The sequence below is a fragment of the Vidua macroura genome, chromosome 16, assembly GCF_024509145.1.
Source record: "Vidua macroura isolate BioBank_ID:100142 chromosome 16, ASM2450914v1, whole genome shotgun sequence".
Lineage (NCBI taxonomy): Eukaryota > Metazoa > Chordata > Aves > Passeriformes > Viduidae > Vidua > Vidua macroura.
In genome coordinates, this window is record NC_071586.1 from 6,728,697 (window position 1) to 6,747,065 (window position 18,369).

General features: G+C 42.8%; 1 protein-coding gene across 1 annotated transcript; it reads right to left on the reverse strand.

Annotated features, from left to right (window-relative positions):
- Positions 1-10,983: 10,983 nt before the first annotated feature.
- LITAF (lipopolysaccharide induced TNF factor) lies at positions 10,984-16,439 on the reverse strand. Its single transcript, XM_053992437.1, has 4 exons — positions 16,246-16,439; positions 12,063-12,245; positions 11,533-11,689; positions 10,984-11,223 (listed from the first exon to the last, which is right to left on the reverse strand). Exons 2-4 carry the CDS (start codon positions 12,238-12,240, stop codon positions 11,115-11,117), a joined length of 444 nt encoding a protein of 147 aa, XP_053848412.1. The 5' UTR covers positions 12,241-12,245; positions 16,246-16,439; the 3' UTR covers positions 10,984-11,114.
- Positions 16,440-18,369: the final 1,930 nt, after the last annotated feature.

Below are 18,369 nucleotides of genomic sequence, written 5' to 3' on the forward strand. Positions count from 1 at the left end.
AGTTCTTCTATGAAGAAGTTTCACTCACTATTAAACACATTTTGTACAGAAATATTATATCCCTTTCACTGTCAAATCACTAGCCAGTTAATTGTTACCCATGTGCTAGGGCAGGGATAACTGTGCTCTTCTTTGTTGGCCTCATGTGTGTGTATTTAGTAGACACATGTCAACCCCCCAGCAAAACCAGTGAATTATCCCCTCTGTTAACCTGAAGGAAAACCCAGGCAGCTGAGAAGTTGATTTTCCCTGCTGCCCCTGTAGTTCTAAAGCACTGTAGCTCTCCACCTGGCCTACCACAGGGCTAACCCTAGGAGAAGCTCTGCAGTTTGAAACTGCCCTGGTGCCCTGTTCTGAGAGACAGATCTCCTGTTGTGATGAATGGAGTGGTACAAGACTGTATTTTACACGGCCTAGGAATGGCACCAATCCAGCACATCATACAAGTTTCTCAAGTTCTCTTTAAAATGCTTGATATTTTAAAATTACTACTACAGATATGAAAGTGCTTTAAAGTAAACCAAGTTCCTTTTAAGGATTGGCTTTATCTCCAGTTCTGCACTTCATGTAGCAAAACAGTGAAACTGTTGTGTCACTTAAAAAAGAAAACAATTATTTGTTTAATCTGCCTTTTAAAATTGACAAATACCTAGCTAATTTCAAGTTGTGGTGCATCAAAGCAATACTGCAACTCTAATTATGAGATCCAGAATTGAACTGGCTTTTAATTACAAGAAAAACAAATGTTTGAAATGTAGCAATAATCCCAAAGAAAAATAAGATTCCACATCAGCTCATCTCAATAACTCAAACAATTATGACAATACTTACTTTCAAAACCATCTGGCAATTCCCCAATACTTCAATGATCACTGTGCTCTCCAGAGAGATGCCACTGCTTTTGTAACTATTTCCCTGCAGGAACGTGGTGGTGACTGTTGAATACCTGTAGCTGTATCTAGCTCTTTTGGGGAAGTAAGATGCATTGTGTCCTAGGAAATAAAGAAAAGAAAACAAAAAAAAAAAAAAAAAAGGGGGTGTTTTTTTAGCCTATTAAACTTCCCCTTCTCTTTATTTTTTCTTCTCTTTTAATCTTTCAGCCACAGAAATCAGCTAAGTTAAGGGATGGATATTCAGATTATTCCTTTCCCACTTGGACTTTCAAGAGAAAGAATTGGGTTTCTGAAAGTACCCTGCATGCCTGCCATAGCTCCCGTAGGGAGGGTGAAAATACTTCCCCTCTCCCAAGCACCTAACTGCACAATTTCCTTCAAGGCAAGAAGTTCATTTCCAAGGCAGAACAGAAATGTAATGCATTTACAGCACGATGCTCATTGGACACCTTTCAGAGAGCAGCAAAGCAGGACCTTCACCACAGCAAGATGAAATAGATCTGCTCTTCATGCTCATGGCTGGGCTTAGTCCCACACTGGTTTAGCCCTTTGCTCAGCTCCAATGCTTAGGAGTTTTTCAGAGTTCACAGAATGCAAACTTCAGGCAGGTGTGGGCCTGGTAAACCTCGGTGGAACTTCTCTGCTACTTCCATGAATGCTGATCACTCAGACATAAGTATCATTCTTCTCAGAACACAATACCCCTGTGGAAGTTTTCAAATTCCTCTTTCCTTATCTTGTTTTACTCACCTGCACATTCTGCAAAACAGGAAGCTCCATAACTTAACCTCTCTGAGGATCCTGCAATGACAGGTAACAGAACAGAAAAGCACTGCAAATTTGTGTGCAGCTCAGCACAGACCTGCTGCTTCTGAATTTCAGTGAAATTACTGAAATCAAAGCATGGTCCTCAAAACAAATAAGTAAATCCATGACAGTTCTTCTATCAAGTATACAGACTGACACAATCTCACTATTTCTGTTGCATTCGCCAGAATGCTGAAGGAAGATGCACTATTTAATTCATCCTCCCCAGGGAGGGTGCTCTCCCACCTGCCCAGTACCACCCAAAGAGCTCAGTAAAGCAAACTGCTACACTACACCAAAAATCCAGACAAAGCTGCTACAAGAATTACTACACACCTACAAGCTGAAACATAAGTCTCTGAAGTTTTGCCAGTGAGAATATTTCTTAGTAGATGTATTCTGCATTGAGAGAGACCAATCTTAGGAGAGGAAAAATTTCTTCTACTTACTACCTGAAGCTCCAGCCACAACAGCACAGAGTAAAATGATGGCAAGCAACCCTGTGGCCATTGAAATCCTCAGACCAGAAGTTAACAAAAACACATCAGTTCTGCTCTCAAATGCACCTCTGAGCAAGGCACTGAAAGAAAATTTCCTTCACAAAGCAGGAGCTCACTATTTCAACTCCCCTCTTCCTGCCAGAGGAGGGGCTCTGGCAGGGCAGCCTGCAGAGGGGAGGGGGAGGTTGTAGTAAGGGGGAGAGACAGATACAGGCGTAACCACTGATCCCATCCCCAACAGCATTTCTTTTTGCAAAAGGAGAGAAAGATAAGTTAATCTATTAGAAATCCCACAAAACTGCAGGGAAAAAAAATTATGTATATGGCATCATAACGGAGCAAATGCTCAGAAGAATCCCATGCAAATGAGTTTAAACTAAATTAACAAATGTAAAAGCCACCCTAGCAATCACTCCTTGATGATTAATCAACCAAAAAGCACATAGGCTGAAAGCCAAAGCTTTGGGAGTAAAGGGAAGGTGTTTCCATTGGGAGCAAGCAAGTTCGTGGGAGGCACCTCATCCCACCAAAGTCCTAAACCTCAAATGGGTGAAATTGTGTGTGAATAACACACAAAACCATTGAACCACCGTCCTTCTGGTACCAATCGGGTTTGTACAACACATCAGACATAGGCCTTCCAGGCAGACCCCTTAGCCAGCCCGGGGCTCTTCCCACACTTCCCGTGCACTCTGAGCCCATGTACTGATGGTCACTCAGCATGAGCCATGGCCACAACTCAGCTGTGCCTGTGTGCCAGCACCTGCCAAGGGAAACCGTGTGGGCAGGCAAATGTTTGTTTCCTCCTGCTGTGAGCCCTCTGGTCTAGGCTGAGCTACTGCTCACTTCAAACGAGAGTCACTGTCCCAGATTGAAAGGCAAGATGTATTCCATTTGCCATCTGTATGGCAGTTGTCTCCCGTAAAGTGGGCAGGTTTTCCTTATCTCTTCCACAACCAGTCCTCTCTCAGGGGAGACATCTATTGATAATGGGCTATTGAATGTCACTGCATGACTGATAAGAACTGCAACATCCCATTGTGAGATGCTCTGCCCAGAGGGAGGAACCAAGGATTTCTACCTGGATATAATCTTGAGTTTCTGGAACACCAGCATGGCTTTTCCTGCACTGGATTTCCCAGAGGAACAGCTGCCTCTTCCACTGCAAGAAGATGACACCCTCTTCTACAGGATCACTGCTCCAACAGAACCACACCTGATACTCCAGGAGGACTACAGCCATAATTCCCAATCGGACTGCTGCCAAAACCCTAACAGGTTGTATTCTCACTCTGTCAGTGTTGTTTTGGTTCACTGCATTATTTATTTCATCTTTTTATTTTCTTCCATAATAAAGAACTGTCATTCCTGCTCCTATATTTTTACCTGAGAGCCCCCCTTAATTTCAAATTTATAACAATTCGGAGGGATGGGGGTCTACATTTTTTCCATTTCAGGGGAGGCTCCTGCCTTCCTTAGCAGACACCTGTCCTTCCAAACCAAGACAGTCACAAGGAGAAATTTCAATAACAATCCCAGTCACTGGTACTACTCTCCCCCACCAGGTTTGTACTGCTATAGCCTCTTTTCTGCATTTATTTCCTCTATCATACAACATTTGCTCATGAAATGCTTACAAATGTTAAAGGGAAAAGAACTTCTCAAGTGTGCTTTGCAAACATCAATGACTAAAGAAGGTAGAGAGCATGATTCCAGTCTAAAGAGTTAATAAAATACTCCATTATGTAATCTGGGCCCCTCTATCAAAATCCCTGACCTACCAAATGCCAAACTCAGAGTCAGTCTAGGTTTGAAACGAAATTAAAAAAAAAAAAAAAAAAACACCAAAAAACACCAAAAAAACACCAAAAAAAAAAAAAAACAAACAAAAAAAAAACACCACCACAAAACAGTGAAAACGTACATATTTCACACAGCAACTCAAATTTCCTAGCACCAACGCAAAGCAGTAACTGAAAAAGACTTCTCCTGCCTTCACAGGGATTTTTGAAAATATTCTTATTCCAAAGCTGCTTCAGAGATTTCTTTGTGGAAAATTACTTGCTGAGTTTGCCATTTTTACTATCTAAGCTACTCCGTCTGGTATTCATTCTAATTTTTCATTTAAGACTACAACTCACCTGGGCATTGTATGTACTCCATGTAAGCAGTCATCTAGCTCTTGGTCTACTATCAGCGATATGGATAGAAGCACGGAAGTTAATAGCTGGGCAGGAACATAAAAACATGGTGAATGTACCAGAAAAGTGCTATATTGTGACAATTCTTTTCTTGAATTACTACTATTGCCCAGTTTCCACACCAGTCTGACTTTTAACTGTTTACATAATAAGATTTTTCAAAATATTTCACATAGCTATTAAAAAAAAAAACCTTTAAAGCATAAAATTTGTATCAAAGTCAGTAGGAACATCAACACTGAAATTAGAGAGAATTTCTGCTTTATCATGACACTGGTTCAAGTGCAAAGAGTAACTTAGGCTTTCTAAAATAATCTAATTTGCATTCTAATCTCAAGTTTTAGCTTTGTAGCTTCCCTTTTCTTAGGGAAGAAACTAAACTAATAAAAAAAGAAGAAAAATATCTTATGGTAGGGCTATGAGAATCCTCAAGAATTTATAAATCTGAGCTTGCTTGAATCTGGACAATTTCATAGACCCAAGAACAAAGAAATTTACGAACAAAACTCTAATGCTTTTTTTGATAAAAATATTTCAAGCAGCTCTTTTCAGCAGAGCACAGATTTGGGGTAGTTTTTATTGAAACATCTAAATACAGAATTAAATGCCTGAATAGCAGCTAGGTCCTAAATGCTCACTGAAGTCAATCACATAAGTGTCCTGTGCACTTGACTCAGGTGGCATCCCTCATGTAGTGATTGGCAAATGCAGGATGGAGCCCAAGACTCAACATCTTGTATTTTTTCCAACCTCACACCAGGTGAGTAATGCTTTTTCTGTTCAAGCCAGGTCGTATAAGCTCTCAGAGATAAGCATTATACCCTTGATAGCTCAGCTACTTCAGGTGGCATAAAAGAAGCAGGATGGCTCCTGTGACAGTGTTGGAAACAAAAAGTTTTAATAAAAGGCAAAATAAAAAAGCTCTTTACAGAGAACAACTGAGCCAGGGCAAGAGGTTCTTGCTCCTGCTAAAACACTTCACAAAAGCAATTACTTCTTGTGTTCTCTTATTTTTCTAGTGAATTGCTTAGGTGGGACTTTTTTGCTCCTGTCCAATTAGCTATCCTTAAGTTTGAGGTGAAGTCCCCAAGGTCCTATGAGGTGTCTTTTAATTAAATTGAGGAGATAAACTTCTGGGCTTTTTTCCTTTTTAAGGAGACAAAGGGTAACTTGTTTACTCCGTCAACAGGGGGCACATTCCTACAGGTGAGCTTTTTCTAAAATATCAAAACACCACCTACTGAAGAACTTACTGAAGAGAAATTTCCAACAAATTGCTGTCCTAGATAATCTTTAAAAATGGAAGAAAATCTGACATATATGATGCAAACACACTAGTTTAATGACACACAAGAGACCCATGCTGGCTGTAAGTCTCAGAAAGTATTCAACCATTTTAATGGACACTGTACTCAGGTTTGGAAAATGAATTTAATAAAAGTACCATCTGTCACAAAACACGGTAAGCCTGTCCGTGGACACCTGAGAGCTGTTCACCATTACTGCCAGGAAAGCCTGAGCTTTTACAAACTGGCAAAGTCTGCTTCGTATACGCCCCACAAATGATATTAAATTAATATTATCGTAACACTGACGTTTAGCCCTAACAGCCGACGGCAGGAGGGAAGTGCCCTTGGCCAGGGTCCCACACCCACCTGTGGGCTCGCCGCATCTCCGCCTCCCTGCGCCCGCAGCCCTCCGGGAGCTCCGCCTGGTGATAGCCCCGAATCGAGCCCGCGGAGCCCTCACAGCGCCGGGCACGGCCGGGAGCCCCTCACAGCGCCGGGCACGGCCGGCAGCCCGCGGCCGGGAGCCCCTCACAGCGCCGGGCACGGCCGGGAGCCCCTCACAGCGCCGGGCACGGCCGGCAGCCCGCGGCCAGGGGCAGCGGCACGAACACCCCCCACCTCTGGGGAAAACGCCGCGAAAGCGCTGCGAGGGACCAACGCTTTCTAGGGCGTTTTCCCAGCCGAAGTTAAGCGATGGAGGGGCCACTTGTCCGCCCCAATGCTCTGGCAGCGGCCGCTCCCCGGCGGACCGTCCCCAAACTCGGCCTCCGAGCGCCGAGGAGCTGCCGAGGAACTCGCGGCACAGCCGGGGCGAGGGCGGGCAGAGCGAAAGGATCAGCGATGGCTGCGGGGAAACGGGGTGATGGGGCCGCACCTCTAGTCCGGTGTCCAGTTCTGGGCCTCTCGCAACAAGAAGGACATTGAGCTGCTGCAGCGTGACCAGAGACGTGCACTGGAGCTCCTCATCAAGACTGATGAGCAATAGCTGAGGGAGCTGGGGGGGCCTCAGCCTGGAGAGAAGGAGTCACAGGAGGGACCTTTCCCTCTGAGCCGCCTAAAGGAGTGGTCAGGCAGTGGAACAGGCTGTGCAGGGAAGTGCTGAAATTACCATCCCTGGAAGCATTCAGAAAGTATGTCCATGTGGTGCTTAGGGACATGGCTGAAAGGTGGAGCTGGCAGGTTGGACTCAAGTGTTCCCAGAGGTCTTTTCCAACCTTAGCCATTCTATTATTCTCTTATCCTAGAGTAAAAACAAAAATCTTCCAGTTACCAAGACACAGAGCAGTCAGAGTAGCACCAGGAGAAGGTACTTCAGAGGCTGTGTGGAGCAAGAGATGGAAATTGCTTTGGGTTTGTCTTTTTTTTTCCCCTCTAATGTTTTTGTGAACAATCCCTTGCTGTCACACTTAGATGCACTGTGGCTTTAAGTCTTAGAGCAGTCCCTCATACTCCCTGTTAATGCCATGGTCCTCTGGAGCTCACTGAAGCTGCTTTTTGGGGGTAATTTTTTGTTACAAAGATAAAGCTGTAGTGTGAAGCAAAACAGCCAACTACAAAAGGACTTTCAAAAAGCCACCCACTCACTCTTGGTTTATTCTCAGCTTGGGCACAGCTACTTTCAGCACCTCCAGACCACACATAGGTTTCACACGCACCTTTTAGTGTCCTGGTTTGAAAAAGTACTAAGATGCTCATTGGCAAATTTATTTTTATACTGGATTCACATCCAGCATATCATACATGAGAGTATTCATCTCACAAAAAAATACATTAAAAGTAATTCTAAAAAAAAAAATAAGCTCATATCACATTGCAGGATCTTATGAAGCAAATAGGAACAAAGAAGTTAATTTGCTATAAAATGCAATCACCTGAACTACAAAAACTACACCTTTGTCACAGGACTTGCACTTCTTAGTTTTTACTCTGAGGATAACATTATTGTATACTCCATTACTGACCTCCTGATGCTCAGTTATGAATAATAATTAACTAGGTTTGATTTTTTTTATTATTATTAACTAGAATTTCTTCAAAAAACCCTTGTGGTTAGACTGCCAGAAGTGCTTTCACAAACACTGCAATAAATAGCAGCTTCCTGAAACCACTGTGAACTCACTTAACAACTCCCTCTTGTAGGGCTATCAGCTGCCTTTTACTTGTTTTAACAACTTTTATTTTGGATCCTCTTTGCATGACAAAACAAGTTTTATTTCTTTCTGGCTCAAGCCTCATCAGAATTTGAACATTGTGCAAGTTCTGTCTAATAAAAATAGAAGCCTAATGAAAATAACACTGTCAAAGTGTAACAGAAAGCAAAGTCATCCTGGAAAACTCATGAAGGTGGGTATAGGGAAGGTTTTACCTGCATCTGTAATGTGAGGCTGGAGGATTTCGGATGGCCTGTGCTTCTTCTTACGTGAAAATAGCTTGAGTTCATAAAGCCAGCATTGCTCCTTCTGTATCTTACCTTACCAAGAAAAAACTATTCATACAACACTCACTACCAAAATAACCCTAAAGTTGCTTAATAAAAATAATAAATATTCATGCATTAAAACAAAATTGTTTGAGGTACTAACCTTGCCTTCCTGTGCTTTCATCATCTCAAAGAAAAAAAAAACAAAAAAAAAACCAAAAAAAACCAAACCACCCAGCCAAACAAAAATATAGAAAGAATATTGAAAGAAATATAGAAAATATTGAAAGAAAGTAAGGTATTCTCACATGATTAATAAGGATTCTTTCCTACTGAATACAGTGATATTTGATATATATTCCTGAACATGGAACCATATTTATATGTGTTTTTTTCAGCCACCCATGTGTTTGGAAACATTCCAAATATTATAATTTTCCAATTACAAGCACTAGACAGGAAAGACAAAGTTTTTATTTTAAATAGAGCCAGTTTTAAAAACAAACAGTAATTTCAACGTAATCAAACACAAAGTGCTTTCACACAAAGCAAGTTATATCCTGCATTTGTTTGTCCAAGGTAGGTTTAACAAAGCAGGTTACTCTGGCACAGTCTGTAGATTATTCCATACACAAGAGAACAAACACAGGCTTTGCGTTTAAGGAAACACAACTACAGAAGGGGCAGCAGAAAGCCTTGCAGAATGCTGAATTAGAAGGAAGAGCTGCCAACATTATGTGTCCTGTTCTCAATCCACACAAGGAACTTAAAGAGAATCAACAGACTGTCCACATAAATCAAAACAAATTTTTTTTTGGTGTTTTGCATTCTGGTGCCATCACCTCAGATTTTCCAACCATCACTTTGAGAGAAAAAGGGAGCTAAGGTAATAACAATTGGAAGACTTATCAAGTTAATATACGGCAGGATTATCCCAACCAGACCGACAAGGTACTAAAAGAATTAAAAATCCTTCCCACCATGCAAGAAATCTCAAGTTTGGAAACACTGCGAGCTTCATTGTTTCTTTCTGTCTTGCTCTACAATAAACTGACAAGAAGCACATTTTCTGTGACACCAAGTAAGGCACAGGACTTGCTCGTGTCACCAGAACAGAAAATTCAATGCAGCATGACCCAAGCCCTTCAAGAACACAGAGAGCACTATGGTGGTGCACCAGCAGACAAAAGCACTTGTTGGTAGCACATCATCAACATGGAAAGCTACAAAACCACCAGCTTTTTATCTCCATCATCCTCTTGCCAGTGAGTAGCTGCTGATGTACGTTCTTACGGCATGAGACCAGGAACCTTTGCCAAATACACAAGGAAGCTCTTAAATCACTTGCAGACTGGCTCACAAGCAGCATCAGTTTACAAAACCTAATTAAGACAAGGCAATATCTAGACTGTACGTGATCTACAAAATTATTTGATTTCAAACATAAAGTGCTGAAAGACTTTTGAAAAACTATCTTATACCAAATATATACAGAAGGCACATTTGGCAAGAACAGTAAATGTAGTATTTTTTATTTGTATTTATTTTAGTTTTTTACTTTTACAAATATTAATGCAGTGTTACCAACACAGCCTTGTTTAAACACCTGTCTTCCTTTTCTGGACAGGTATCATTTAGGTTGGACATTACGAAGAAGATTTTTCCAGAAAGGGTGATCAGACGTTGGAATGGGCTGCCCAGGGAGATGGTGGAGTCACAGTCCCTGAAGGTATTTAAGAAAAGATTGAGTGTGGTATTCAGCACCACGGTCTGGTTGATAAGGTGGCACTAGGACACAGGCTGGACATGATGATCTCAAAGGCCTTTTCTAACCCAGCTGATTTTGTGATTTGGATTCTGTGATATGCATCAAAATGTTGTTTGATCCAATTGCTTATGACACAGAAATTACTTTAACCTTCAGAGCCTCATTCCCTAATTTTTTGTGATTATCATCTTAAATAAGCATATCCAGCTTAAGTTTCTAAAAGCAGAACTCATCTTTCATTTAATTTAGAAAAATCAGAGAAACTCCTTAACACACATTTTACCTTCTTAATAAAGAAACAATAATTAATGAGCAGATCAACAACTAAAAGCCTGGGTGTTTTATTTATGTGCTTCAGGTGGAATTCGAGCCTTAAGATAAGGCTGAGGTTTGTTTATGATCAATCAGCTGACTTACATAAATGTACAAGGAAGTTTTCCAATGCTCTAACCAAGGCGCTCTGGGCATTTCCACTGGGGTGAAGAAAACACTTCACAGACTTTCAATCAGCAGTAAGAAAGCCTCCAGCCTAACAAAAACCTCTGAACAAATACCTTCTGTATCAACGTCTTTACTTCAGGTTAGAGACATGACTAGACTTGAAACTGGCAAGAAAATTCAGATACTAGATTCATTCACAATTTTTGCACAACCACCTGAATTTTCCATTTGGAAAAGCTACCTCCAAGGAGGAAGAAGCCTTCAGGTTTGGTTCTCTTCAAACTACAAAAGTTTTAAAATTAATTCTAGTGCTCATGGAAAGATGACAACAAAAGATTTCTTTTTTCAAAGAGGAGCACCTGTCTGAGGCAACTCCCTGCAAGTTTGTAAACAGTGCTGCTGCCAAAGCATGATCCTAAATAGTTCTCCATACATGTCCTCCTCTTGTCCTGTGCTGAGACTTTACAGCCTCAATGCAAGCACAATGTGTAACATGCCTGAGACAAGATTAACTGAAGAATATCACCAACCTGTTTGTATTAAGCAAAAAGGGAAACACTCCATTTCTCTCCACTGGTGCAGGACTGAGTAGCCCATACAGATTAGGTATGCTTTTCACAGACCTAAGTGAGACTCCTCTCAAGCAAATGCATATTCAAACCATCTAGCAATAAACATTACTTTTTATTGGTTTCCAGTGACAGGATGCACAGAAAAAACAGGAAGTCTCCATGAAGCTGCAGAGAGAAGTTGTAGAGGTGCTAAACAACTTCATCAATCAATGTTTAAACACTGCCTATAAACGTTTGTAAGAGCCAACAAGAGCGTTGCATTTCGGACAGGTGTGATCCACATCCTTTAGGGCATCAATGCAGAAGGGAATTAAGCAGCAGCCTGCTATACACCTGCAAAGGCAAAAAAAGAGAAAAACACTGCTTTACCACTTTTTATACACACAAGAAGGTAAAATGTATTTTGTTCAAAAGCCATCAGTAAAACTAGTGCCATAAGCTTTAGGAAGAACACACATGGCTATGGAGTCCATTACCGTAATGCTCCAGAACTGCTTTAAGGTCTGACAGGACACAGATGCAGATGTAGGCTAATTGAACCACGAAGGCTCATGTCCACACAGAGAAAGCAAAGCCGAGAGCTCTATTACATATTAGACCTAAAAAAAGTCAAGGTAAAAGTGCAAATTGGAGTTTACTTACCCCAGCAGGCAGAGGCCACCACATGACAGCCAGGTCAAAGCTCCTGAGTCGTACGAGAGACGTGTCACTATCATCTGGTTACAGGAAGGGCAGCACATCTGAACTGGGCGGTCATAAAACACTACTGGCTGCTGCACATACACCGTCTGAACAGTAACTGAGCAGAGAAATGGCTCTTTACTCCACGAGGAACAGGAGAAAAGAGAAGTAATCAACTTCCTCTAAATCAGGTATAACTTAAATATTCAGGGCTCAGAACAATGAAATACACAAAGAGAGAAATAACCATGGCATTTCCCAATGCAGAAATACACTGTCTTAAAAATAAAGCTGCACTAAAAACTGCAGAAAACCAAATTATGTTATTGATATCACTGCACACTGAGGGACTCATAAGAATTGATTCATCTTATTCTCTTCAAAAGTACTTTTGCCAGGCATTGAACACCTGTGAACCACAATTTTTCATCTTCTAACAACCATTTTGACACCATCTTAACATGAGGTACAGAACATTTTTGGAGGCTTACTGGGGTTATTTGCTGGTGGAGGTTGTCCCATGTGTGGGGGAAGGTTCATTCCCTTCCCATCTGGCTTCTGTCCAGGGCCAGGGACGGGATAGGGGTGAGGATAGTTCACATTGATTCCTACGGTTTCCTCGTAAGAAGGTGGTGCAGATGGGACAGGACCGCCACTTGGAGCAGACATTATATCTAAAACATAAAAGAGAAAATCATAACAAAAGGTATTATTTATTAATAGCAATTGACAAATAATTAGGCTCAACTCAACAGCAAGAAGATAACTATATTAAAAGGGACTTTTGCCAGCATAAAATTAATTGGCTGGTATTTGTTTCTGATAATATTAAATGTTGATCTTGATTTCACTGTTGTTGTTGCCTACTTCCCAATTCCTTCTCACTGGGAATTTTTTACACTTTGCCCCAACACCAATTCTTCCTTTATAAATTAAAAATACTAAAGCAGGGAGGTGGGGCATCTTTATTAGTATTCTAAACAATCCAGCAGTCTTGTAATTCTCCAAGAACACTATTTCTAATCCCTCTTGTTCACCTGAAAAATGGAACAGTATGATAGGCCACATGGTAGTTGCTAATCAACATGAGCCTGGTTTGTGGTGAAACTTCAATATTTAAAAAATACTATTTACCTCTGCTGTAATTTGAAAGAAGTAATTATATTGAAGGAAAAAGAAACCCAAACAATTAGGCATGTCCAACTGAACTTAAAGCTTTTACAACTATCAAATATATCTAATATATCTACCCTTGCCATTTTTGCTTCTTAGCAATGTTTTAACGAGTTTGTATAGCAAATTTTCCTCCACCAATTGCAATTTATTTTGTAGCAGAGAATAGGAATGCTGACCACCACCAAGAAATTACTGTGGTTTCAATGCAGACTTCCTCTCCTCCTCCCCACCTACCCACTTCCTATAGTCTGCCCACCGTTTTCTTCGTGGAACAAGGTTTCATGGCATCAATGCTGACTAAGCATCTCCCTTTTCCCCTTCCTCCTAAGGACCATCAGACAGCTCCCCAAGAGCCACACTCCATTCTGCTGCTGCACACACAATCCCTCTGTACACATGCAAGTCTTTTCACTCAGTACTATCTGGAAAAGGCAACCTGTATTTGGAATATTAATTCTATGGTGCCATGAAAGTTCTACAGGAGCTCCAATTACCCACAGCAATACTATGAATAAAAGAAGGGAAATTGCAGATGCAATTTGCAGATACAAAAGACAACATGCAAAGAGAAAGAATTTCAAGTGTGTCTGTTTAGGACTGGGGTCACTCCATCCACACAAAGCTTGGGTGAGACCCAGCACACGAGTTTCCAACAATGACACAAGCCTTTCCACTCTCCCAGACCATGGAAAAGTCCCTGGAATACTGCTGATTACTTTCCTCACACAATACAGCTTTCATCAGGATTTCAGTGAAGTCTACAAACACTTCCATAAAGAACTTGTCACAGGTTTGTTCACTCTTCCAGGTTACACAGAACTCAGCTGCATTGGAGGCATGGGGATACACCAGGAAACACCAATGTTTGTATATTTCAGGAGCCACACAGTCTTCTCAGCAGATTTAGCAGAAATGTGGAAAGATGTATTACAAAGGGAATTGTGTACTCAATCAAGTGTGGGTTTTATAGTAGTCCTGTGGCCAGAACAAACACAGGAGCTGGTACAGAAGAACAGACGTGGCTACAGGTGCTGGAGCAGTAATTGTGGTAAGCCTGGGACAAACGTTGCTCCTTCCCATCTTTCTCATACTCACACTGCAGCTGTGGCAGAATGAAAATGGAACTAGGCAGCAGTCCAAGATGTTGAAACTCAGTAAGTTTTTGTAGCAACAAGTATTTCACAGCTATACCTTTAAAAAACACTGATCTGTTTTCTTTAGAAAAGAGAAGTTTTCTCCTTGTGACTAAACTACAGAGCTGAATCATGATCTACTGTCCCCACTTGGTGTGCTGGTGTTGGCTGGGGGTGTACAAGAAGCCAGGAGGGGACACTGCCAGAACAGCTGACCCCAGCTGACCAAAGGGATATTCCAGACCATAAAGCATCACGCTCAGCAATAAAATCAGGAAGGTTTTTGGGAAGGAAAACTACTCAGGGACTGGCTGGGCATTGGTTGGTTGCTGGTGAGCAATTGTTCTCATTTGCTCCACTTGCTGGATTGTATTTCCCTCTGTAACTTTCCTTTTCAGTACAACTATTAAATTATTATTTTTCTTAATTATTTAATTTCAATTATGAAACAGTTCTTATCTCAACCCATGAGTTTTCTCACACCCGTCCAGTTTCTTCAGGGGTGCATTGCATGAGCAGCTGTGTGGTGCTCAGTTGCCAGGTGGGGTTAAACACACAGCTACTTCAGCTGCTCAGCTCTGCTTCACTGACAAGCAAGTTCTAAGAAATTGAAAGACACCCTTTCACAGATTTCAAAATTATATAACTTCCAGCACAAACACTTCAAGTCTTGATATTTACTTATTTTAAACTATATTGCATGTTCATTTCTTACAACCAAATGGTTTTGAACAACCATATAAATTTAAAAGTAATCACTGTGCTTTTTCTGCATTTTCACTTTTCTTTTTCTGTAGACAAACGTGAACAAGTTTCAGGTCTTCACAGTACTTTGTACCATCCCTTTTCTTTTTTAAAAATTTCAAATCTGTAACACAAATAACATGTACAAAGTACTACAGTGAATGGTAAAAAACTAAAACCATGTATGAACTCCTTCAAGTTATCTATCAAAACAAAAATTCCTAATAAACATCAAGATGACATCAGGACTACAAAAAAAACCTCTTCAAAGTAGAGTATTGTAGATGTAACCACAACTTCAGCTTTTCATTTCATTTTTCTAATGTCCCTTCTGCTTTAAATGTCAACTCTGAAGAGCTATTTGAACCATCACTTCATACAGCCAGTGCAAATGTACAAGTGTGTTTCACACTCGACATCTTGAAAATTAGGCTGGGGACAAGGCAAAAAGAAGGTAATAGCCCACCTCTCTGCTTGGTATGTAAAAAAACAACCAACCAAAAACCCATCCAATAAAGAACTGCTTACAATTACAGCTATCCTAACCTAGTCTGGCCAAACAAATGTGTTGCTGCCCTTCCCTTAATCTCTTGCTAAAATCTGACACAACTTAATCCTTAAATTAAACAATTCCTACGCAGTCCTCTTCACTAGAAATCCCAAGCTGCCCTCCAACACCACGGGTGGTTTAGAGGGCTCCCTGTGCATCAGAGTCTAAGACAGATACCGGTCAGCAACACCGAGAATGAAATACAGGTTGAAGGCTATTAACAACCCAGCAGGATATACAGGTTTATCAGAGCACTCGGATTTTTGCAGTGCAAAGCCCTAACACAGCACCTTCTTGGACCACCAACTTCGTCTGAACTCTGGACAACTGCCTAGTTTACCAACTTGCTGGGAAATTACTTTCTCAAAGTTGTTTAAATTTTCCAGGCATTTGTGAGAGAATAAAATCCAGTAATCACAACAAAAATGACTCTGACAGATTATTATTTCAGGAACAACCAATGGCATTGTGGTCACACTGAATTCTATACTGGCAAAGTACCAATAGAACACGCACGGTGTGTTCTGGCGGCAGGAGCGATTTCAGAGGTTAGAGTATTACTTTTATCAAGCAATCAATAGTTTTGGAATAATCCTCTGAGTGGCTTCATCCTGTGAGTAACCCCCTCCTCGGGGTAGGGCAGGGCCGGTCCGAGAGGAGCTGCTGAGCCGCGAGGATCCCGAGAGCATTCCCTAAGGAAAGGGCCACCTTCCGCCTGCCACACTTGGGGAAGCGAAACTCCGACCTCGCTCGGCCCCCGCCCGTATCGCCGAGAGCAGGAGACGTCGCCCACGGCCTCTCCCGGACCGTCCCGGGACCGGGACGGGGACTGCACCGCTCGGGACACCGCTGGTCCGCGAAGCCCCAACCTGCCCTCGGTGCCCCGGGGGCTCCTGCGGGGCGGAACCAGCCTCAGAGCCGCGGCTTCTCCCCCTCCCCGCAGCCGGGCCGGAGCACTGGGAGCGGCCCGGGGAGTACAGCGCTCGGGCCCAGGAACGGCCCTGGCGGAGGAGCAAAGCCTCCCCCCGGCCCCGTTCTGCCCTGCCCGCGGCGCCGCGGCACAGCCCTTACCGTGCCGAGACGTGCTCGCCAGCCCTCCTCGCCTCTCCGCTCGTCTCCGCTCGCCCGGGTGCAGCCACCGTCAGCAGGGCTTGTTCCGTCCCGTCCCCACCCGCGTTTCCTCCTCCCCTTCCCCTTAGAGCCGCGGGCAGGCGCCGCGGGCGTTGCTCGGGAGGGCGCTCCGCTGGCCCCTTCCCCCGAGCCATCGGCTCCCGGCAGCATGTCTGGGCGGAAGGGAAGGGAAGGGAAGGGAAGGGAAGGGAAGGGAAGGGAAGGGAAGGGAAGGGAAGGGAAGGGAAGGGAAGGGAAGGGAAGGGAAGGGAAGGGAAGGGAAGGGAAGGGAAGGGAAGGGAAGGGAAGGGAAGGGAAGGGAAGGGAAGGGAAGGGAAGGGAAGGGAAGGGAAGGGAAGGGAAGGGAAGGGAAGGGAAGGGAAGGGAAGGGAAGGGGGTCTGTGGACGTACAGGCACTCCTGGTGCATTTCGCAGTCACGGCGATCGGGAAATTTGCAGCTTTCGCCAAGAGCTCGCTCAGATTAAACCAGTAATCTTCAACCACCCCATCAGTAGCGCAGCCAAGCACCATGTTCTGTAACACTGCAAGGAAATCGCTTCTCTAATTCTGCAGTGTCCTTTACATTACCAGATCAGGTATTTCAGACAATATACAAGAACACATTAAATTATCAACAAAACTTTCAAGTTCAAGATTCAGTGATTTTAGGTAGTGCTTTTACAAGTAATAGAATTGGATTCAGTCTTTGGAAAACACAAGAGTATGTCAGTCCTTCCTCTATCCAGCTCCAAGATAACACAAAAGTAAATTATGGCCAGATCCCTAAACGGGCTTCAAAAGAGACTGCTTCACACGCTGGTTTGTGTGAATCTACCTTAGACTGAAGGGACTTAATAACCCCTGCGGGTTATCAGCAGGGACAGTTCATGAGTCCTTTTGGCTGAAAGGGCCTCAGGGCCTCAGCCCCCTTATCCACACACAGCAGGCTGTATTAGAAGTAGAAATCTAGTCCTGGGAGGAGATGTGTGGCCAGCAGGGCAAGGAAGGAGATTCTGTCTCTGTGCTCCACTCTAATGAAACTCCACCTGCAGGGCTGCATTCAGGTCTGTGGCCCCCAGTGTAACATGGGCATGGAGCTGCTGAAGCAAGTCCACAGGTGGCCATGAGGATGTGCTAAGGGCTGCAGCACCTCTGCTGTGGAGACAGGCTGGGAGAGCTGGAGATGTTCAGCCTGGAGGAGGCTTCAGAGTGACATTACTTGAAGGGGGCCTATAAGAAATTTGGAGGCAAACTTTACCAGGGCCTATTGCAACAGGAAAAGATATGATGATTTTAAACTGAAGGAGGGGGGTCAATTTAAATTAGATTAGATATAAAAAAGGAGGCTTTTATAATATGGGTGGTAAACTATTGTCACAGTTTGCCCAGAGATGTGATGGATGCCCCTGGAAACATTCAAGGCTGGGTTGGGCAGGGCTCTGAGCAACCTGGTCTACTGAAAGGTGTCTCTACTCATTGTAGGGGCCTTGGACTAAATGGTATTTAAAGGTCCCTTCTAACCCACACTATTCTGTGATTCTGTGATGATGATGTACAGTTGTAAAATGTTGATGGGAGTAAAGATGGTCAAGCAAAGGTCGGATGGCTTTTACTGCTGCCTCATCTGAGTGGAGGAGGAAGCAATACTAAAGAATCATGCTTCTGTTCTTCCTTTGAGTCAACCATTAATCCTAACTCAGCCTGACCAAAAGTAACCGAAACCCTCATTATCCCTCATTTACCTATGAAACAGACACCAGCTTACAACTGAGAAAGTGCCTTCCTCCCCATTATCTAAGATGGAAGCAACAGGTAACCAATTGTATTTGATTACAGTCTCACCTCCATTTATCTGAAAGTACAAAATTGATATTTGGAATCCTCCATGTAGAGGGTGAGAATATTCCCCATAACTCCCCATTTCATAGAGAAGTGGATGGTTCTGCTTGTCTCTCCTCCCAAAGGAGAGATGCCTCTTTAGTAAGTTTCGTGTCTCTGTGTCAGACCATACTTGGGTGAAACTAAGCTTAATTAACTGTGAAGTTAAGTGTAATGAAAAACTGAATTTTAAATTTAGCTTGAAG